At 36.2% G+C, this 23,372-nt stretch overlaps 1 protein-coding gene across 4 annotated transcripts in view; it reads left to right on the top strand.

Moving 5' to 3' along the window:
• LOC149201027 (uncharacterized) overlaps nt 1–23,372 on the top strand; it is a 292,878-nt gene that overhangs the window by 56,366 nt on the left and 213,140 nt on the right. For 3 of the 4 annotated variants that reach the window (XR_016253855.1, XM_089402848.1, XM_089402847.1), the window contains exons 4-5: nt 18,599–18,750; nt 18,915–18,996. Coding sequence is in view for 3 of the 4 variants with exons in the window: in XM_089402848.1 (XP_089258974.1) it covers nt 18,599–18,750; nt 18,915–18,996 (234 nt within the window). In the remaining variant the exon portion in view is untranslated. Of the gene's footprint in view, nt 1–18,598; nt 18,751–18,914; nt 18,997–19,408; nt 19,505–23,372 lie in introns of all 4 variants that reach the window. The other variant, XM_089402849.1, reaches the window with a different exon arrangement.

Genomic DNA, 23,372 nt, shown 5'->3' with positions numbered 1-23,372 from the left:
ATGGAGGTAAATATTTTGCGCGGAATCTTTCCTTGAACAATTCCCAAGGGACATCATCTGTTGTGAGGTGTAGTTGTTTTTCCAGATTTCCCCACTAAATCAAGGCACTTTCCTTAATTGAAATACAACAATTTTTGTTTTTGCAGAAGAAGAATATTCTCTTAATCTAAAACATCTGTTCATTCCTTCTAACCATGCTTCAGCGCGTTCTCCTGCTCGACCTCCTGAAAATTCTGGGAGTTTAATTTTTTGAAGCTCCCTAGAAATATCTTCTTTTGATTTTTTATGCTCAAAATTCTTTGGTTCTGCTGAATGTAAAGGTTGAAGTTCTTCTTTGGTCTTAGCCATAGTTGACCCTTTTAATGTTTCCAATAAGGCTTCCAATGAGTTCATTATCACGGTCAACTCCGGTGCTGGAGCGATTGGTGTTGATGATGGTCTCAGTGGAGACGATGATGATGGTGGTGGTGATGGGGATGATGATGATGACGGTGGTGGCATTAATGATGGTGATGCTGCCTGATCACGTCGTCGTCGCTCATATGTCCTTACCATTGTAGTGTTTCCTGTGTACATAATAAAATTCTGTAAAAAATTGAGGTAGACATTCAGATTTAACATATAGTTTTCTTTTTGCAATTTCACATTCATAAATGGGTATAGTTTTTTTTTGCTATTTTTATCTGCTAGGCAGATCTTACTGGTACCGAGGTCAAGGAGGATGGTCTCGCGACCTCCTTGTCCTAATGCAGGGTATTCTATCCTAATATGAAATAATGCAGAAGCGTATGGTTATTAATTCCTAAGGTAGATCATCCAAAATTAATTACTAAGTAACATTCACAAAATTAAAATATTAAATGCCTCGTTACAATGAACATCATCAACATACCCATCACACCTCAAACTAACTATTACCTTTAAAGAAGGACACACATAGTTATAATGTTGAATATGTTACTTAGATGTATACTATCGGAATATCAATTATAACTATAACATATTCATTGCAATTTCATAAAAGAAATTTAAAATATTTACATAAAAATTATGGTAGGCTGGTAATTTATATATTTCTATAAAATAAATATAAGGGTCAAACTCTAATAGAACCAAGTAACTTAGATGATACCGATTAAACAATTAAATATCTGGGTGCGGAATAAATTTATTATTTAAAACAAAACAAAATCTTATTAATTTTCAAAATAAATATAAGTCCGTACTATTTATAAATATTTTAAAGTCATTATTATTTATAAATATTTTAAAGTCATTCAGGCATCTTTATAAGATTAAAAGGAAACAATATTATATTCACGCACCCATATCTATCAGCTATTACACGGCGACAAACACAACGATAATATTGACACGATAATATAGATGTTTCATATTATGACTTATGGTCCTCATAGCTAGAGCCCACGGGGCATACAATCCATTACGCGTCAAATAATGTATTAATGTCGCGCCATACCCTCTCCACAGTAAATAATATTTTTGGTGTATAGTTATATCCTATTTGTAATTAGTCGAGGTGCTGTGGTGTAGTCGGTTATCACGGGATGTCTGAGCGGATAAAAGAGTTGGTCTTTAAAACCGAAGAATTGATTGGAATAACCGGGTTCGAATCCCTCTCCATCCCCACTAATAGTAAGCACTAAAGGAGTAGCCCACAAGGCACAAAGATGCATTACGCATCCGGTAAACTACAGATCATATGCAACAATTAACACGTAGTCGCTTAAATGGGAGGATGTCAAACTGGAGTGGGTTTTTTTTTTTTAAGATTGACGGCCAAGTCACCACGGCGATGAGACCGACGGGTCAAACCACCACGGCAATGAGACTGGCGGGCTCACACATTCATTTCCGCAAGTTGCAGGAGGTTTTCGGCTGCTTTCTCTCTGCTTAAGCTCTTACATTACAAGCGAAAATAATGCCTGCGAAGATTTTAGTGGATTATGCAAAGTCGGGCAGGGTAGCTTGCAAAGGATGCGGAAATACAATAGCCAAGGGTTGCATGAGACTCGGGATTGTAAGCAAAGCAGCCAGGAGAGAGTCACTTATTTCAGTTGGGCTTTGTGTCGCAACATCTTGTATCTCAGAAATGCACACTTACAGAAGAGAAGTAAGAACCTGTATTGGAAAAGGCCACTTTTGTGGGAGAAAGTGGTAAGCCGTCGAGCTCTAATGAGCAATTTCTTCCGGCAACCTGTGGATGAGGATAAAGTCGCAGACAACGATGAAAGAAATGGAGAACTGGAACCTGAACGACCACCTTTCGACTTAAATATGGTCGTAGTTTTGCTGGTTACTACTTAGGGTTTAGAAGAAAATAACAGCCAATGTAATGCCAACCGAAATCCAAAAGTTTCAGCAATTACCTTCAACCTCAGTGAAACTCTTGTCTGAGGAAGGGAGCTGGACAAGTTTGGCCATTCCACTACAAATATTCAAGATTTTCATTACCAATCAGTTTTAAAAACCAAAAGCTGCCAGTTCATAGTGAATTACCCGTTTAAATACAATGAAGTTGCTTCTAACTTAAAGGGTTCTCCAGAAAGAAAAAAAATGACTCCTAAATTACTTATTTTATAAAAATTTCATGCAGCAGTTCAACAGAAAATTCAACAGAAAATTACACGATGCGTAGGGCCTGTGAGGTCGAAAGGGTTTTAACCTAGCTTTGATACCAAATGACAGGACCATAAAGCAGATTCATGAGCTTGTAATTAATTTCCTGAATTTTTTTTACAAATTAACTAACATAATTAATGAGGGTACTTACTTGTGCACTTGCGGTTGATGATGCCTCCAGCTACTTTGCTTCGGTTACCAAAAGACCGAATCCACCCAACCAAATTGAGCAGAACCTTGCTACTTAGTCCAGTAAGCTTCTTAGTTGAAGCAAAGTGTTCTCTCGTGCCTAGAAACCTCAGAACAATCCGCGCTCTTCCTGTGGGTAATTTCAGTTTATGATGTCCTTCCTCCTTCAGTTTCCCTTTCCTCCGTTCTTTTCCTTCCTCCTGGCTCCCCTCTAAAATTTTGCTTGGTGGTTTTTATCTGGTTTCTTGGCGGTGGCTGCTCTTCCACCAGCAGCCCACCGCTTAGCCTCCTGGTGACACCCTTCCATGTCACGTATCATATCCTATATTTCTTTTATGGTCACGTATATATATCTTTTATGATTTAATAAATTGTATTTCTTTATGTTTTACTAAAGTACTTCTTTTAATATAAAGATTATAAGATTATACTAAGTACCCTTTTAATTAATTTATTATATATATTTTTAATCATTTTATTAATTTATTAATATAATTTTTTTAATAATCTGAAATATATATAATTTATATAGCCATCTTTTAGGATTTAGCTTAATTTTAACATCTGTCTTTTATAGTTATGTTTACATTATACATTTTAAATTTTAGTATTTACCTATTAATCATGATACATTAAGCAATATGGGTATTGATGGGTGAGTAGAACTTCTATTCGAAGAAGTGTCATGATATTTAATACTTATAGTTAATTTAGTATATAAATACTAGTGCGGTGTATGCGACACATGCATATGTAGCTATCATATGCATGCATCGTATGCCTGCTATTATTCTTGCGTTTTCTATATTTATAGATAGGTCGTTACATTCAAGAACCCATGATTGCCCCAACCCTTGGTGGGCAATGAACCGCCCTACCCTAGAGGGGGTATCCACTGCTATACCTTACACATCATGCTCTTATCCCTTGAGCTCCGAGCAGTTAATCAAGGAAAAGTCATAAAAGACAAAAGACATATAAATAAAGGTGGAAAAATCAAGTTCAGGGTACCTCATGTACCACGATTGCTTCCTCTTATACATTATATACCCAAGTGTGGGCTTCCCTTTCGCTAACTACCCCAGTACCCCAACATGTAACCAAGGGCTGCCCCTTTTCATTCCCTACTCCATTCATCTCTTTATCACATGCCACCACCCTTTGAAGCATGTACATTGGACATGCTATCCCTTTTAAAGGTAGAAACCACCTAATAGGATACTTGGTTAACCCCATTTGGAGCTTGGAGACATTAGCACGTGCCAAAGTCCACTATGGAAGGGCATGCCATTATGAAGTGCCCACTTGTTGCCATGGTTTGTAAGCTCTTTAACTCGATTTCCTTTGAGGACTTGTTGTATTGGACGGCTAGGGGATGCATTGGATCTTATGCAGGATTATAGATGGTCTCCATTTTGGGTTTGGTTTCCCTATAATGGGTCCTTACCTTTTCGAGGGCTACATTGACACATGTAGGGTGTGCGTTGAGAGCCATGGACCTCACAACAATAGACAACACTCCATGGATCCCCAAAGATGTGTAGAGATTGCTCGAGATTCACCTATTGGACAAGGAAGATGCACCTGGTTCACCATGCGCAACCAACCCCGCAGTTGTACCATACACTTGGCAAGTTGGCAGATGACCCAGGACTTGTACCATCATTTGAGCCCTTACAAATGGTCTACAAGCATCTTCGACCTACTTGGAGGCCCATGAGGTTACTTGTGTGCCTTCACATCCATCGGGAGCACCATAGGTTTATTATTTGGAGAACAAGGGGCCAACCCCTTGTCCACTACTTTTGGGAGTCCTATTCATCATTGTGGCACTTATGGACTTCATCAGGCTTCTTAGAAGGCCCAATGACATGTATTATTGATCATTCGACCTCTTGAGAGGCTTATTCTTTTTTTTATGAGCTAGTTTGGTGGGCTTGTCACCAAAAGTTAGTTGTTTTGCACATTATTTTATTTTAGGGGCTAATGTAGGCCCAAGTAGCTAAATCGAACTCATTAGAAGTGTATAAATAGAAGTGATGAGGATTCATTTTAGCATCATCACTTGGATTTGGAACTAGTATCTCTTTAGAGATTTTTGCTATCCTTCTTGGAGGACAAATTTTTGGAGCATGGAATGAATTTTGACGTTTGGATACTTTTCATATGTCTTCGAGCTTCTCGATGGCAAGTTTTTGGATGGTTGGATATATTCTTATACATGTAGTACATTTTAATGCTATTATTTCTTTCTAATTTTTCACATACATTGTTGCTGGGGTTTCACTATAGTAGGGCTTATTTGCCACATCTCTTATGCGAAGTTGTGGAAATTTTGTTTCTAGATAGTGAATGCTTCATGTATGGGCCATGTATAATGAGTGAATGTTCCTAGGGATGTTTCATTACTGAAATTCATATTGACAAGCCATTTACCTTGCAAAACGAAGCATAAAGTCTTTGAAGTTGCTTTCGCTGCTGCCTTAGTGCCAAGCAAAGTTGTCTTTGAGGCCTCCTTGACATAGAAAATTCAAAGGTCCATAGTCATAATTCTACCTGACTCTAATCTCCCCAAAGGATTAAGCACTGGTCCACCCAAAGGTGATCACCTTAAACCTATTTTGCTTCTCCCCTTTCCTCTTCTCTAGGTCTAGTCCTCTAGGTCACCTAGGGCATCAATTATCTCACCATCTAGCCATCCAAATACTTCAATTTTTTGGGCCACAATTGCGCTGGTGTGTCCTCAAGAAGCCCTCCAAATTGCATGAGATTCCGACAGTGGGATCTTGAGATATCACACGCCCTATCTCGAAGACCAATTCTTGCCCTTGGTTTCCCTTACGCTAGAAACCTCACTTGGATCCTTGCATTACCTTTCATTGAAAGTTCATTCCTCGATCCCCTTCCCCTCCCTAATTAGGTCAAGCATATCATTGGTTGCTAAATCTTATCCCCTTGACTGAACCTCGGGTCCACTAGGTCCCAAGTGGTCCCATGCACTATCAAGGTTAATTCTTCAAAGATCACTGGGAATCCAAGCTTTCACAAGAATTCCAAGGCCTAGGAACCTTAATTATAAGATACATACCTTAAACCTAAACATTGAAATTCCCCTTAAGCCCTTCCTTGAGAGCTTTAAACCTTGCCTCCAAAGCAAGTAATCCACATATTTGAGCCTCTCTTGTGAATAGGCTTCTAGGATCACCCCTCACCCTATCATTGGTCTATCCATTTAGTGATCCTCATCACAACGGGTCTGCCCCCATTGCTGAAAGTTCATAAAGAGCAGGGAGCCTTAGATAGTGGGCTATTGCTCCATTTGTTGCCCTTAGCTTAGTAGTTTCCCTTCAAGGATCCCCCTTTAGGACTCCTGCTAGTTTGAGCGGTAACAAGGCCGAAGATTTCAAACTAGGGTTATAGGGTCGAGGGTTAAAGAAGAAGGAGAAATTGTAGTAGGACCAATAAGAAATTGTTTTTGACTTAAAGCAGGTTTGACTTGGTCTTAGCAGAATTTCTGGTCAAGGGTCTAGGTCTAGGAATTCATCAATTAAAGATTCTATAAGAAGAAGAATTCTTGTGGGTTTTCCTCCCACTATTGGAGAGGTTTTGGGCCTGGCTGATCGCCTATATCTTGTGTCCTTTATCTTATTGTTCTTTATGGTTTGGTAGCTGTTTGCTGAAGAAAGACACTAATAATAACAACTAGAAGAAGAAGCTAACTAAGCAAAGTAAAACCATATCACAAACAATGATCATCGAAGAGAAATAATTTTATACTACAACCCTAGATTTCTCAACATGGTTGAGATTATATCTAAGTCACAATTTATTATTATTATTATTTATTCTTAGAACTTTGGTCTAATAGTCCACAATAATTAATTAATTTAATTATTGTACTTTTCCTAAGTTGACCTTAAGAAAGAAATTACCCCACCAAACAAGCACCTTGAAAGGAACTCAAAGATCTTCTACATGTTAAGACACCAAGCCAATGTAGAAGACTTTCCAATGCGATAAAATCAACAAAGATTACATGGATTACATTACCATAAAGCCCTATGTAGAAGTTGCCTCATTATTGGACTTCGATGATGTGTTTGATCATTTGATGTTACCATGCAAGGTGGTAGGTAGGCACAAATAAATAAACTTGAAAAAGAGAACTTAAAAAGATAGTTGGAAGAATTTAAAGAAAAGAATAAACTTTTAAATTAAGAATTTTTTTGGCAAAAATCAAAGAAAGATAAAGAAGTCACTCGTTTCAAAATTGTGTGATAACTTGATGGAAAAGATGGAAGAACAAAAATGAAAATGGAAGTAAAAATCGTTGACCAAGGGATGTTAATCAATCCAATTAAATCAAGGATATTATGAGAAGTTGGAATACAAACTATGTATGCGAAAGCCTTAGCAAATCTGAGTGTTACTACTAATGAAATATCAATAATCAAGAAGACATAATACTTAAGAAATTGGGGACAACCTCGAAATCAAGATCAAGAGAAATTCAGTTACAAGGACATCTTACTGATATCCTAATTACAAGAGTTGTGTCATTCAACATATAAACATTATTCTAAACAAGGGCATTACTAATTACCGCGTCAAAAACTTTTAATTCCTATGCAGTTTGGTTTCAAAATTGAAGTCCTCCTTGGATTCACAATACAAAAGTTTTGTGTAAGCATTTTGTCAACAAATAGTGCCAAAGAAGATTGACCTAGGATTAATTGGTTTGTTTACAATGTGATAATATTATTCAAAACTTCAAAAGTCTTTTAATTGGGTTTTGTCATCTACTTAAAGGATGAAACATTTTTGAAGAGGGGTGACTTGTAATGAACGTGAATTAGATTTAGTCATATAATAGTTATTATGAACTAAGAGTTGCAACTCTTAGCATGGATGTTTCCCTTGGGCACTATATATGGAGCCTTTTTGACTGCCTTCCATCACTGTATAATCCGTTCCTATTAAATATAATTTATGTGCCTTCTGACATTATATTATGGGCCCTTATCCCCTTTTTATATGATGTCCTAGTTAATGAACTGTTTGGTTCACTCTCAGTGCTTTATAGCCCAATATGTGAGAGATGTTGTTATGTAACAATACACTACATGAAAAAAAAAAGAAATTAAGTAAAAAATAAATAACTACATACGTACATATGTATAGACAACATCTAAAAAATAAATCAACATATATCTATCTTGAACCCAGATTTCTCAGGCACTAAGAGACATCAAATTTTTTAAGGTGAATTTTTTATTGTTTAATATGAAGGAATAAATAAATGACATGAAATTAAATGATAAAAAAATTTACACCTTAAGAAATTTGGTCCCTTTTGGTGTTTGATAGATATGAATTTAAGATAGATCTACGCTGGATAATTTATTTGCAACATGAGAAAGTATCAAGTGTGCAAATCATTAGACAATAAGTACCCTTTTAATATTGACTTTTATAAATATGTGAACAATAGAGTGTGGTTTCATTTTGGACATGGTGACTTGGCTTAGATTTGGGAGTTATTTTACCTTGGAGGTAGGCTACTTGTTTTTTATTACATCTACTGAAGTGTTTGTGAGTGACATCCTTTATGAAGTCATTTGCCTTCAAAGGTCATTTTAACAAGAATTTTTCTCGTTCTCATTTTGTGTCATTATAATGGGTTCTCCTGGCAATTTTAGAGGAATTCTAGGTTGTGTTCTTGGCTAGATCAAAGGTATTTTGCGACAAAGAAGTAACCATTTTGTTGATGTTCACTTTATTAATGAATTAATGTTATCCTAGAACCATCAAAGGAGTTAGTGGCCCAAACATATTGGGGAAGTGGAGGTAAAAGGTTTCATTTTTGTTTAGGAAATTTATCTAAATTAACTCCCTAGAAGGTCAAATATTATTCAACGAGTATAGATGTTGAAAAATGTAACTAGTGTTGGTCTTCATAATTGTATTGGAGTCATAATGTAATGTACTTGTCAAAAGAAAAAAAAAATTAATTGTAAAAGAAATTGACTTATTAAAGCATCGGGTTCATGCTTGGGCCAATGATTTTTAGGTCAACGCCTCCATTGTAGGCTTCTAGGGTTTATGTCAAGAGTCTTTGGCCTCGTCATCATTTAAAAGACCCTTCTTGGGCTTTATCTATCAAAAAATAAATTTATTTTGATGTAAATTAGATCTTTTAGGTCTCCTCCACCAAGTCGGCCTCAAACTAGAGCCAGAAACAAGTATAAACAGGCAGCTACTTGAGTTCATTTGGAGACATTGACAACAAGTTCGATCTGCAAATGTTAGAGAAGAAAAGAGGGTGCAAAATTCAAGGAAGAAGGAGAAGAACCCTAGCGAAGAAGTTTGGAGACCAATTTCTCTCTCTTGTGATCCATAGGTGCAAAATTTTGGAGATGCAGGAGGGCCAAAGTTGCAGGGCTGTAGTAGGGCGGAAATTCTAGAGTAGCTGGGTCAAAAATTCTGGAGTAGTTGGGCCAAAAATTATTGAGTAGCTAGCCCAAAAATTCCAGAGTAGCTCTGCTGAAATTCTATCTTTGATGCAATATTGTTGCAGTGGATATTTGGAGTCTGAAAGGATAGTTTGAGGGTTGACTTGGTGGAGTAAGGAAGGTATTTTGGTTAGGCCTAAGATCTTAGTTTATCTCAATTTGATTTACTAGTTGAAGAGTTTTACTGGGTTTTCCCGTATAGAGGGGTTTTAGCCCTGGCTGAGTGCCTATATCTGGTGTCGTTGATCTTCATGTTTTGATTTGATGATTGCTTGATGAAAAGAAGATAAAAGAACATAAAGAAAATTAATAAGACTACAAGAATATCACAAGTAATTATCAACATAAGAGAATCTTTTTGATTTTCTAACACGGTGTTAGAGCTAAGGTGAAGGAGGAAAGAAAAAGGTTGCCTGAAGATCTATTGAAAGAAGGGTTAAGGAGGAGGGAACAAAATAAGATCATTAAGGCATCATATAAGAAGAGGAAGGTCTACTATCTATATTAAGAAAAGAAGACATGACAATGAAGTTTGAAAATAAGCTAGAAGGAGCCTCCAACTACATGGCATGGAAGAACATAATAGATCTTATTCTTGCTAAGCTTCAAGTTTTGGATTTTGCTCAAGGAAAAGTTAAGAAACCCACAGATGATGCAAGAAAGGAAAAGTATAGAGAAATTGATATTTTGGCCATGAATCTAATAGTAGATGGAATGAAGGAAAATCTAATCCCATACATATCCAATATAGATTTTGCACAAGAAATGTATGAATCCCTCTCCAAGTTGTTTACCATCAAGAACATTGGTTAGATAACTAGTCTCAAGAATGAACTAAGAACAATAAATATGACAAAAGATGATACTGTGTCATCATATTTTGTAAGGATCTCTAGAATAAGAGATGAACTCCAAGCTATTGATGAAGTTGTACCAGAGAAAGAACTCGTGATTGCTGCACTACTAGGTCTACCAAAATCTTGGAGCTCTTTTGCATTAGGAATTAGTAGTTGGAAAGATACTCCAACCTTTGAACAAATGTGGAATGCATGCAGTCAAGAAGAAGCCTGTATCTCATTAGTAAGTGACAAAAAGGAGGATGAAGAAAACAACATTTCAAATGCCTACTCTGCTCATAAGAAGAAGGGAGTATAAAAGAAGTTCAAAGGACCAAAGAAGAAGGTTGATCTATCAAAGATTGAATGCTACAATTGTCATAAGATGGGACACTACAAAAGTCAATGTCCCGAAAATCCAAGAAATAAGAAGAGAGAAGGAGAACGTGCAAATATTGCCGATGAAGCTCCACTCAAGAAAAAAAGATTGAAGAATCCGAAGTCAAAGACGTAGTTGCTAAAGTATCTTAGGGATACTGTCCCTTGCATATTATTCTACTTTAAGTTTTGCAATGTTTTCTCTTTTATGTTCTGATTTCTAGAGTTCATAGATCTAATATATCTTGTTAGAACTTTTTGATTGTTTAAGTTGTAGGTATCCCTCAGAAAGACTAGATTAAGAGGGAGCCTTCACCATTTTACCAAAATATAAGTATATTGTTCTTTGTTTCATCTTTCATGTTTGGTTTCCTCCTCACTTCGAGATTTGTTTGTATTGTATACTCATAACCTTTTTCTTTATATTTTCCTTGGTAGGAAAGATTGCAAAATACAAGAAGGTTATGGAGGAAACTTCAAAGGAAAGATTTGAGTCATGAAAGAAGCTCTGTTGCAAAGGAAGCCCTTCAGAATGATACTTTACAAGGTTTGTTAAAGAACAACTCAAGGTATGTCTTGAACTACAAGTTTTGTTCATACTACTAGTATGATCATTCTTCTTTTGAATTTTGCTTTATATTACTAACATCTTTATGTCTAGGGTTTTGAATCATAAAGATTCTTGTTAGGGTGATTAATATTTAGATTGAATCTACCCTTGTTATACTGTCTCTTGTCATTTGATCATTCTTGTGAAACCCTAACCTTTAGGGTTCACTGTAAAACCCTAGTCTCTTGATGCTAAGGGTATGTCAATGTTGATTCTGAAACCCTAGTATTCTTAGAGTTTGTTGATAAAGTCTAGAACATATGATGAAATCCTATTCTTTTGAAGTTTGTGGCTTTGGTAATGTCATGGTAAAAACCCTAGTTCTTTAGGCTTTGCTGTTAATGTCTAGGTTGTGTCATGAAACCCTAGATTTTTAGGGTTTGGTGAATTAGGGTTTATAAACAAAACCCTTGTATCCTAGGAAAGAAAACCTAGGTGTATATTCTCCCATATGGTTGAAACCATAGCCTGATCAAAATTTTATATCTAATTTCGATGTCTTGATGTTTATATCTAGGGGTTACCTAGTAAATATTGATATGACATGCTAGTGCATGATAATGAAACCCTAGATATGTATATGTAGGTATGCTAACTTGATTATTGGTGATTTAGCTTTATTAATGAAATGTAGGGTATATAACAAAACCCTATTAGAATTTGTCATGAAATTCTAAAAGGCATATTGTTGAAACCTTAGATGTAAAGTACTATGATTGGATTGATATTTTGATTGAATTCCTGATATCTAAAGCTTTATGATGGAGTCTAGGGTTTATGACAAAACCCTAACAAGATGTTGAAGTCTAGTATATAAAAGATGCGACCCTTGCCAATTATGAACCTAACTAGGGTTAGGTATTTGATGTCTAAAGCTTGATTGTTTTGATGCTTCCATTATAATGACATGATTTTGATATAATTGATTTCATGCTTTTGTATATTTGTATTCGGTTGTACTTGCTATTAAAGTTTTGCAAGTGCATAATCTTCAAGATGTTGATGATAATAATGAAGAGCATGATGAAGGAAGCTACATGAATGATGATGATCAAGATGACCTTGATGCCATAAGAAAGAATAAAGCCTTGAAAGGTTGAAACATCTTCAATGTTATAAAAGAAGGTAGTTGTTGATCTCCCTAAGTTGAGAGGGAGCTTGGATAAAAGAAAGGGTATATCTCCCCAGTTAAGAGGGAGGGCATATTATGACAGTCATAGTAAATACCTTGAAGAAAGAATGAAACTGAAGAATGAATGAAAGTACTACAGATGGATTTGCAAACAAAAGACTTGAGAAGTACTGAGGTTGTATTTGGTGCTATTGAAGAAGTGAAAGAAGAAAGCTTCCGACAAGTTGTATTTGGATAACTTGATGATGATATAAGTAGCATTAGAATGATTGAGGACCTTGAAGGTTTGTGTTTACTTGTATATATACTTGAAGGTTTATTACTGATTGGGGTTGTGATTGTGCAGGATCTCTCCATAAAAGGTTGAATGTTTGAAGCATGCTTAGAGTGGTGAATATATATCTGATTTAGCTGATTGGGAGAGATGAAGCATCTTGTGGCAACAAGATGCTTGGGAGGACATCTGGCTGACCTATGTGTTAATGTCTAGATCTCGAAGTAGGGAGGGTGGTGTTGGTCTTGGAGCTCCGACCTTGGATATGCACTTAGATCCTTGGGTTGGTGTTAGAGCCTAAAAGCCCGATGGTACCTACAATGGCTAAAGCTTGAGTACCCCTTAGTCCCACTCGATTAGAATACCTTGGTCAGGTATCTAATCTATAGCACTGTGTGTGCTATGACTCTTCATAGAGCATATGATTTTGAGATCTTCCATGTACCTCTATATATATAATTATGAATACCTCCTTATTTAAGAGGGAGTGTAAAATGTAACTAGTGTTGATTTTCATAATTGTATTTGAGTCATCATCTAATGTTCTTGTCAAAAGAAAGAAAAATAAATTTTATTGTAAAAGAAATTGACTTATTAAAGCATGGGTTTCATGCTTGGGTCAATGATTTTTAGGTCAAAGCCTCCATTGTAGGCTTTTAGGGTTTATGTCAAGAGTCCTTGTCTTTGTCATCATGTAAAAGACCCTTCTTGGGCTTTATCTATGAAGAAAGAAATTTATTTTGATGTAAATTAGGTCTTTAAGGTCTCCACCGCCAAGTCGACCTCAACATAGACAGGTCAGCCTCAAATTGGACCCGGAACAACTACAAATAGGTAGCTACTCCACCTCATTTCGAGACATTGAATTTGACAACACGTTCAGTGTGTAGTTGTTGGAGAAGAAAAGAGGGTCAAAATTCAAGGAAGGAGAAAAACCCTAGAGAAGAAGAGGAAACCCTAGCGAAGAAGTTTGGTGACCAATTTCTCTCTCTTGTGATCCATGCGTGCAAACTTATGGAGCTATAGGAGGGCCAAAGCTACAGGGCTGTAGTAAGGCCGAAATTCTAGAGTACCCGGGCCAAATTCTAGAGTAGCTAGGCCCAAATTTTGTCTTTGATGCAATATTGTTGCAATTGATCTTTGGAGTTTGGAAGGACAGTTTGAGGGATGACTTGGTGGAGTAAGGAAGGCCTTTTGGTCAGGTCTAAAGTCTTCGTCTATCTCAATTTGATTTACTAGTGGAAGAGTTTGACTGGGTTTTCCCCTATAGAGGGGTTTTAGCCCTGGCTGAGTGCCTATTTATAGTGTTGTTGATCTTCATGTTTTGATTTGATGTTGCTTGATGAAAAGAAGATAAAAGAAGAACATAAAGAAAGTTAATAAGACTACAAGAATATCACAAGTAATTATCAACATAAGAGAATCTTTTTGCCTTTTTGATTTTCTAACAATAGATTTGTAGGGGCACAATCTGTCATTTGGCATAAAGATCATGCCAATTGAAATAGAGGCATATTGAATAGATTTAAAGGAAAGATATAGAAATGGGTCCATTATGGCCTCCAATTAGATAGAAAGTTCACTATTTTGCATAAAATACTAGCAATTGGACGTGTTTTTCTCCTTTTGTCTTTTCCAATCGATGTTATCAGAATCGACTAAACTCGCTAGTCACACCAGTTTTGAACCTTTTCGAAATGGAATTGGGGTTTCAGACTAGTAAAGGTCGGGTATTGTATGGAATTGACTGGTTCCATCATTGAATTGGCTAGTTTTATACAAAACTTGTCATTTTTGCCTAGATCAACTGGTTTTTGTGTAGTATGTTGATTTTTCAAGTGCAATAGATACCAGCACTAATTTCTGAAGAACTGATAATTACTTCTAATGATGTAGATATTCTTTTATCACATCCAGTTTATCATTAAGCAATTACACTTCAAAAATTCAACCATAAGTGCTCAAAGACAATAGAGATCACATTGCACAAAGATAACACAGTATTTACCATGGGAAAACCCACTTGGGGAAAAATCCAACAACCTTTTACTTAGAGAAATTATTCAGTTCAATAAGAGATACACCTAATTTTGCTAGTCAAATATGATGGTCAAACTGCTCTCTTGTCAAGTCAATCCTTTGCCCAACAAACTTGGCCTTGTTTGATCTGCCTAGGCCGAAATTAGGCCTCCCAGAATTTTCCTAGAAACTCAGCCTCGCTTCCCAGAAAATTCAGGCTTGCTGCCTAGAGTATGCTGCCCAAGAGTTCGACCTGCTGGCCAAGAGTTCGACCTACTGCCCAAAATATGCTGAAAAACTCACACGTGCGAAGTTGCAGGAGAGAGAAGCACACGTGCGAAGTCAAGGAGAGATAGAAAAGATACTTGAGATGTCTTCATCCTTCTTCTTCTTTTCCTTTGCTTGGATGCCCAAAAGATGTCTTGTCTTCTGAGAGATCAAATTGTGCTTGAAGGAGGAGGTTGAATACCTTATATATAGTGTTGTAGCTGGTCTAAATGGGTGTCTCTTCGCTGGGGCTGGCTTGACTTGAAGGAGGGCCAACTTGATAAGTTTGGATCCAAAAATTCAAAATTGTCTTTTGAAACTAACATAAAGAACATGCCTTACATTTTTCATTATATATATTTCAAGGGCTAAAATATTAATTATGAAGACTGAGCATAGCTACAAAATTCAACACTTCCTCTTATCTAGAGAGGTCATGCCGCATTAGTGCATTAAAAACTTTTAATTCCTATGCAATTTGGTTTCAAAATTGAAGTCCTCCTTGGATTCACAATACAAAAGTTTTGTGTAAGCATTTTGTCAACAAATAGTGCCAAAGAAGATTGACCTAGGATTAATTGGTTTGTTTACAATGTGATAATATTGTTCAAAACTTCAAAAGTCTTTTCATTGGGTTTTGTCATCTACTTAAAGGATGAAACATTTTTGAAGAGGGGTGACTTGTAATGAACGTAAATTAGATTTAGTCATATAATAGTTATTATGACCTAAGAGTTGCAACTCTTGGCATGGATGTTTCCCTTGGGCACTATATATGGAGCCTTTTTGACTGCCTTCCATCACTGTATAATTCGTTCCTATTAAATATAATTTATGTGCCTTCTGACATTATATTATGGGCCCTTATCCCTTTTTTATATGATGTCCTAGTTAATGAACTGTTTGGTTCACTCTCAGTGCTTTATAGCCCAGTATGTGAGAGATGCTGTCATTTAACATTACACTACATGAAAAAAAAGAAATTAAATAAAAAATAAATAACTACATATGTACATATGTATATGACAACATCTAAAAAATAAAATAAATCAACATATGTCTATCTTGAACCCAGATTTCTCAAGCACTGAGAGACATCAAATTCTTTAAGGTGAATTTTTTATTGTTTAATATGAAGTAATAAATAAATGACATGAAATTAAATGATAAAGAAATTTACACCTTAAGAAATTTGATCCCTTTTGGTGCTTGATAGATATGAATTTAAGATCGATCTATGCTGGTTACTGTTGTTAGGAAAGAAATTTACATCTTTTTTCATGATTGAGGAATTGTTATAATATGTTGTAATGTTGTCAAGTGGCTACACTTGTTTCTAGAATTTGAAGTCATCATTGGCAGGGCATTAATGTGCATGTGATGGAGCATCAGTAAACTTATTAAGATCACCCATATGACTTATTATTTAAAATTAGTGGTTATGTGGCTCATTATGCCTTAAAATAGCATTGGTAGGTGGTTTTCATTTGTTCCACTTCCATTACATGGAGATGCCTACTGATTATCATGGCCTCTATTTTGAGAAGCTGATGAGGTCTTTGCTCATCCACTTGAATATATGTGTGGATCATCTATTTGGTCAATTGTCATTAGCTTTATACTCAAGAAGCCTTCGGAGGCTTATTGTAACTGGGTTTTGACATTAATGAAGTGATTCAAATCTGATAGTGGTTGTTTCCCATAAATAGCTATTTTACCGCTCTAAATCAGGTGCTTGTCTCTCTCTCTCCCCTCTTTAATTTTTTATTTGACTGCTTCATGCTGATAGTTATCAATGACACTTGTTCATGATTATTGATCAGTAATATGGATATTGAGTTGTTAATCATGTAGTGATTGTTTATGTTTGTATTAATGTTAATCACATATTCATGATGCTGCTGAATACTAACGGGAAAGAGATAACTCAAGGGAGAATTGAATTGGACAGAGGATAGATAATTTTTACTAAAGTTTATTTCTTACATGACGGTGGGAGTTTCAATCACAAGAAGATATGATTCCTCTTAGCAAAGGACTTGATTGGCTAGCCAATCAGTAATTTTGTATTCCAAACATCTAACATGATGATATTCTATATTCATTGAGAATAGAGAGGCTTTCCTTATCCAATTGTATTGATTATTTAATCTTGAGTTTGAAGCTGAGGAGGTGTCCATCAAGTTTATAATTGTTTGAAGTCTTCTTCTGCCTCAATATTTTTAATTCCAAATTTTAGAGAGGCCTTTATTCCCCCATTCAAGGCTTTCGTTTCCACTTGATTATTTGTGTCCTTGCTAATATTTTCTGTGGAGATGGCTGGAATGTTATCTTTCTGATCCCTGAGGACTTGTCCAGTTCCAGACTTTCCTCTATCTTCTTTCACAGCTTCATCAAAATTCAGCGTTACTTGACCTTATTTGTGTGGGTGTCAATAATCCTCCAAAGAACTTATTAGCTATCATTTATCGGGATCCTCATATCTTGTATTAGCTTTGCAAACTCAAGCATATATTTTGGGTGGGTATAAGGATTGCATCTAAGTATGCTTGTAGGCTTTCTTTTGATCCTTGTTACCACACTACAATTTCTAGTCCACTTTTCCTCACATGAAATCAATATGGTGAGTGAATACAATATGCATGAAGCTTGGTAAACCAGAAGAAACAATCAATATCTGGCATGATGAGAGAAACCCTCAGCCTATATGCCTTACGATCTTTACCTTGCCGTCATCTTACAATCTTTAGGTTTTAGCCTTGGGTACTTGACACTTGTTTTTTGCTATGGTCCGTCTTAATGGAGAAGCTTGGTGGTCTCTGCAAATTAAGATGCCCTTTCCATATCCATTATAATATTCAAAGAATCCCAGCAGATTAGGTAACCATGCACTTGCAGCTTACAGTCACTTGCAGTCCAAGGCTAAATAGTAAATACCCATGTTGTATGAGCTGATATATTAAGGCCTGGCTTTTCTTTCCCAGATCTCTTTCATTTTTTTATTTCAAACTCTTGCTCAGGGTCTCCCTTTCAATAGTTTATAAATATCACACACATCTATACAGACACACATGAAGATTGCTGCTGGGTGCAAAAATACTTTGGTGGGCCAGTCCTAGATGCAAGTGCATTTCATTTAACTGCTATTACTTATAACATTATTGTTAGGTTCTATCACAAGATACATTGTGTATCCTTACATGCGGTGTATTTTATGCTTTAGCTACACTTTTTTAAATATGCCACCAAAAATTTGATGCAGGTTTTCTTCGCCGGTCAGCTCTTTATCGTTCTTCAAATGGGGATTTCCTTCATTTACTCATTCTTGCAATGACTTGATAGTTTCATAGCTTCAAGGGTTAGTGGTCTCTTATAGCTATTATAAGCACGGTGTAAATATTCTATTGTGTCATTAGCCCCTACCCAAATAAAATGAAACTCATTGTTTAGCTCGCTATTTCATCATATCCTTGTCCATGCATTTGTCCCATCTGGAATCAACAACCCTGGTATCCATGGGTTTGGCATGACAAGGTCTCTCTATTTCCAACTATCTACTTTATTGTTTGTTGAATAATTTCTTTCTACTTCTTTTATGTACCTACTCACTGAGCAGTTCAATTGACCTACTTTTGGTTATTTGCTGAACATTAATAACCTTATTCTATCTTATGTATCATGTTATAGTTTGCAGTTATAAATGATTGTTCTAACATTTGCACTTTTTAAACTCTATAGAAGCTGTACAGGAGTTGTACCTTAAAATTATAGACTCAGTGAAGGCTAAAGTTATGCCTCCGAATGCTTGGCGTGATTCATTACTGAAAAACTGTAAGAACAAGGAGGATGTGGAGTTGGCTTTTGAAGTCTTGGAGAAGCTTCGAAAATTTGTAATACACAAGAACTAAAATTATATTTCAATTTTTTTTCGTTATCAGTTTACCCATGTATTTGCTATGAAAATTTGAAATTACTGATTGTCGTTTTCACAAATGGCTCTGAATTTGTCAGCTATTACTTGATAACCAGTTTATGAAACATTTTTTGGATGCAGAACTGGCAGTGTTCCAACTGGGCCCAACAGATTACTTTAGCAGTTGTTTCTGCATGCATTCGTGCAAATTCTCCACACCTTGGTATTGAATGACTGAACTTGTATTCTTAGAACTATCTGAGCCTTAATTAGAGTTAGTGTTATTCCTTGTTATTGCCTTATTTGTCTATAACAACTATGAGTTTTCAGATATGCATGGAGCATATTTTGTGATTCTGTCATCCATTTATATTAAGGCTACTTGGAGATTGCTTTATGTTTCGCAGTAAGGAATGTATGCAAGTTGTGATCATATCTAATGATATTTAAAGGAATACTTGTTTAGATGTAAATAGCATGTTTTTTCAGTTTCTGTTGGATCCTTCATGACAAATAAGGTGCACTTACGTATTCAGGACATGCTTAGCTGCTTTATCTCTCATCATGGTCTACTTATCTTGAAGAATTTGCAGTTGCTTTTTTTTTCTGAGATAACTTCTCTGTTTTTCCCCTTATCAAAATGTCAAAGTTATGGCAGTGTTCCAACTGGACCCAACAGATTATTTTAGCAGTTGTTTCTGTATGCATTCGTGGAAATTCTCCACACCTTGGTATTGGATGACTGAACTTGTACTTGTATTCTTAGAACTATCTGAGCGTTAATTAAAGTTAGTGTTATTCCTTGTTATTGCCTTATTTGTCTATAACAACTTTGAATTTTCAGATATGCATGGAGCATATTTGTGATTCTGTCATCCATTTATATTAAGGCTACTTGGAGATTGTTTTATGTTTAGCAGTAAGGCATGTATGCAAGTTGTGATGATATCTAATGATATTTAAAGATATACTTGTTTAGATGTAAATACCATGTTTTTTAAGTTTCTGTTGGATCCTTGATGACAAATAAGGTACACTTAGGTATTCAGGGCACGCTTAGCTGCTTTCTCTCTCATCATTGTCTACTTATTTTGAAGAATTTGCAGTTTCCTTTTTTTTTTTCTGTCAGAACTTCTCTGTTTTCTCCCTTATAGAAGATAAATTTTTACAATAAGAAGATTCTTTTATTCCCGGTCACTGGCTGATGGCCATGGAAAGAAAATATCCACAACAGGAAGCAAATCATAATACCCAAGATTTGGTCCCCAGTTCAGTCTTGTGTATGTATACATATGATGAACGACTAAAAGATGAATGATAATATGTAAGATTGTACAGATAGTAAAAAAGATATGTCAGTGTCTGCAGAAGAGAAGGACAAAAGAATGGGGGCTATGACTCCACAAGAGGGAAAAGACAAGGGGCTCTTAAGTAGGCTAAGGGAAAGGACCTTAGTAAGTGACTTCACCCAAAGTGTTTGCAACCTTAATTATGTTCCTTGATTATTAATCAATTGCTGTTTATTAAGCCTTGTGGTGGTTAATACATGAAGGAGGTATGTGGGTTTCCATAAGGATACAAGGTCCTTTCATGCAATGAAAACTTAAGCTATACTTTTTTGCTATGTAATTGAACTTTCATTTGATGGAAGGTTTTGATAAAGGAGTTCGAATGTGTTGTATTCCGTTCAAATTAATGGAGGGACCCCAACTATCAAGAGTTCAAATTACCATGCCATGAGCTTATTGTAATCAAACCATGGAAAGCTACAACTATGAATTATGAGAGAATTGTGGTTGTGAGGAATGATAATTATTGTCATGGATGAATTTTGCTACAATTGATAAAACATAAAATCCCAGTTGTGAAATTTCCTGGCCAGCTTGTGCTAGAGCCCTTTAGGGAAGTGGGATAGCTTAAGGGACTATTACTTGAGTTGTGCAGGCTAACAGGGAAGAGGGCTATGTATTGGGATTGCTATAGGTGTAAATATTGACTGAATGAATTAGGTTATGAGAAGAGAATTATATACAGAGAGTTTGCCTTTAGGATTCATAGCCTCAGCTTATGGGTGTCCTTTGTTTTAGAGATAATGTTGAATGGTGTTGTCATTGATGCCAACGTCAGTCCTTGAACGCTCTTAATATTTGTTTAGTTTGCATTGATGGAAGCTCCAAATTACAAGAAGCCCTGGAAGAGAGGAAGGGAAGCCCTAAATACCCTGCACTTCTTTAGGAAGATGGATGTAAAAGACAATGATTTTGATCGCGAGGCCATCATCATTTGATTCTCCTCGTTGTGCCGATTCCAATGGTATGCAACATGCCTCACAACTCTTGATGGTTGAGGAGATATGGTTGTTCAAAGTTGAAGTCCCAAAGTTTGGTCAAGAAAGCCCCACAACGAGATGATAAGGGCAACTTATTGGTTGGTTATTAATGTTTTTCTTCATTCAAGAAAATTAACGTAAAGTTTTGATGGGCCTATCCTAGTCAAAGTCAGATTGCAAAAGAGGATTTTATCAAGTGTAAATTATCCAAAAAATTGAATTAAAGTCTACCTTAATGACTGTTGGTTTTTGGCTCAAAATTTTCATTTTGAAATTCAAAATTCAAATTCGTTTGTAAGTTGACTCTAGGGAAAATTAGGCCATGTTGGCCCCTCCTCCTAGAAGCCTCCTAGAAGTTTCTTGAAGCTCAACAACTAAATCCTTAGCCACGATGGGTTGCTCTACAATAATGGTGATATCTGAGGAAGCTTCGAAAGGCCCAACTTCTTCATCAACCACAACACTTCTGCTAAAACTCAAATAATTATAATCGGTGTTAACATCAACCAACATATAAGCTTTATAATCGGATTCGTGGTTCTGCGTTTTTTCCGAAGTTCCTTGAAAAATGGATCTGCAGCGGCTCGACCCATGGTTCTAAAATGGATCTATTGCGGATCCGGGATGTGGACTGTTTTGTAGACTGGTTTTTTTTGGACTTGAATTGGGCTTTTGAACTGTTATGTGAGGAATTATGTTTATCGAACACTCCCAAGGTGCCCCTTGATGCTCCCTAGACGCTTCCAACCATTTTTAACATTACCATGAAATGACTCAGGTTGTTTGAGAGTGGTTCCAACCCCATCAGACTTCATATGGAGAAAATAGAATTTCATATCCCATTAAAAAATTATCAGAGTTAACAATTTTCAGGGTTTTAGGATCAATGGGATTGTGGCATTTCATTAGATTATATCATGTATGAGGGTATTGTTAATTTTTGTAGCATCAGACAGGTGTTTTGGTCTTGACTTTTGTCAGAGAGGCTAAAGAACCCAAGATCTCCAAAACCCAGAAAAGGTTTTAGGACAAAACACCTAGAGACAACTCAATTAATTTATTCGATCAATAATTAGAAATGCCTAAGTCTAACTTAGGAAAACTAATTAATTAACAACAATTAATTGAGAAAGATCAAGAAAGCTCTAGAGACTCACATGGATCGAGTCTAAGATGATCTTAGCCATTGATAACGATTTAATCGTGGTCGTTGGTGATCCAATGAGAGATTATAAGAGCAGATATGGATGGAGATAGACACATTAGAGACATAGGGAAAGCAAGTTCCTTGGGTAGATCGAGCTATCCAGTTGTATAGATTCAGTAGGAAGAGCAGTTCGAGCCAAAGAAGGAGAAGCATCATTGATTGAGGGAGCGACAGATATATTTCCAGAAGAGATTCCCGATAGCAGTAGCAGGGAGGCCGAATAAGTAGTGTGAGTAGCAAGAAACTCCAGTGCGAGTGCAGGAGAGAAATCGTTTCAGTTGCTGGAGGTCAGAAAAATCATCCACAAGGCAGAGAAAACTTTTCCAGAGGTAAAGGGAGGTAGTATGACTCATTTGAAGCTAGCGAGCAAGCCGTACAATTTTCCCATGTAAGGCAGTGCGAATTCCTAGAGGCCAAGTTTCTTAGTCGAGTTTGAGCAGGTCAAAGGGAGGCCGAGCTTATTTGCAGAAGGGAGAAAATTTCTCCAAATAATTTTTCCAGTAGATTCTCCAGAGGATTGCCAGTTGGGCATCCATATTTTTGTACTCAGATTTTGCTTCCGCATAATAGTAAAATAAACCCTCTTTTGTTGCACCGGTTTTCCCTTCAGAGTTTTTTCGGGGATTATTGTCCAAAAATATTGGTGTCATTTTTAGTGTGTGTGCATCTATTAGTTCCAACATTTTATTTAGCTTCCACAGAATTTATTTGTGAAGAATTGTAGTGTGATTTATTCGGTATTAATCAGAAAATTAATAAACTTATAACTAGTTATAAGAGTAAATTCTAGTTACTATAGTTCGAGAAATTTTCACATGGTATCAGAGTATTGAAGATCAGATTAGAGGCTCAGTAGCGAAAAAAGAGAAATTGTGCAGGCTTAGAGGTAGTTTTGAGCACGAATTTCTTAGATCTGTGTAGGCCACCAGGAAGTGTGAATTGTAGAGGCAACAGGGTTCGATTCGAGTTCTTGGCTGGAGGAAAATTTGATCAGCGTCAGAAGCAGAGTTTGCAAGTTGTGGATTTGCCGGATAAAGGGTTCCAATGAGCAGATCAATGATTT

The sequence above is a fragment of the Pinus tabuliformis genome, chromosome 2_1 (assembly GCF_031772625.1).
Source record: "Pinus tabuliformis cultivar Carrire ecotype Pingquan chromosome 2_1, CPIR1, whole genome shotgun sequence".
In the NCBI taxonomy this organism is placed as follows: domain Eukaryota; kingdom Viridiplantae; phylum Streptophyta; class Pinopsida; order Pinales; family Pinaceae; genus Pinus; species Pinus tabuliformis.
This window is presented reverse-complemented; position numbering and strand designations above follow the sequence as displayed.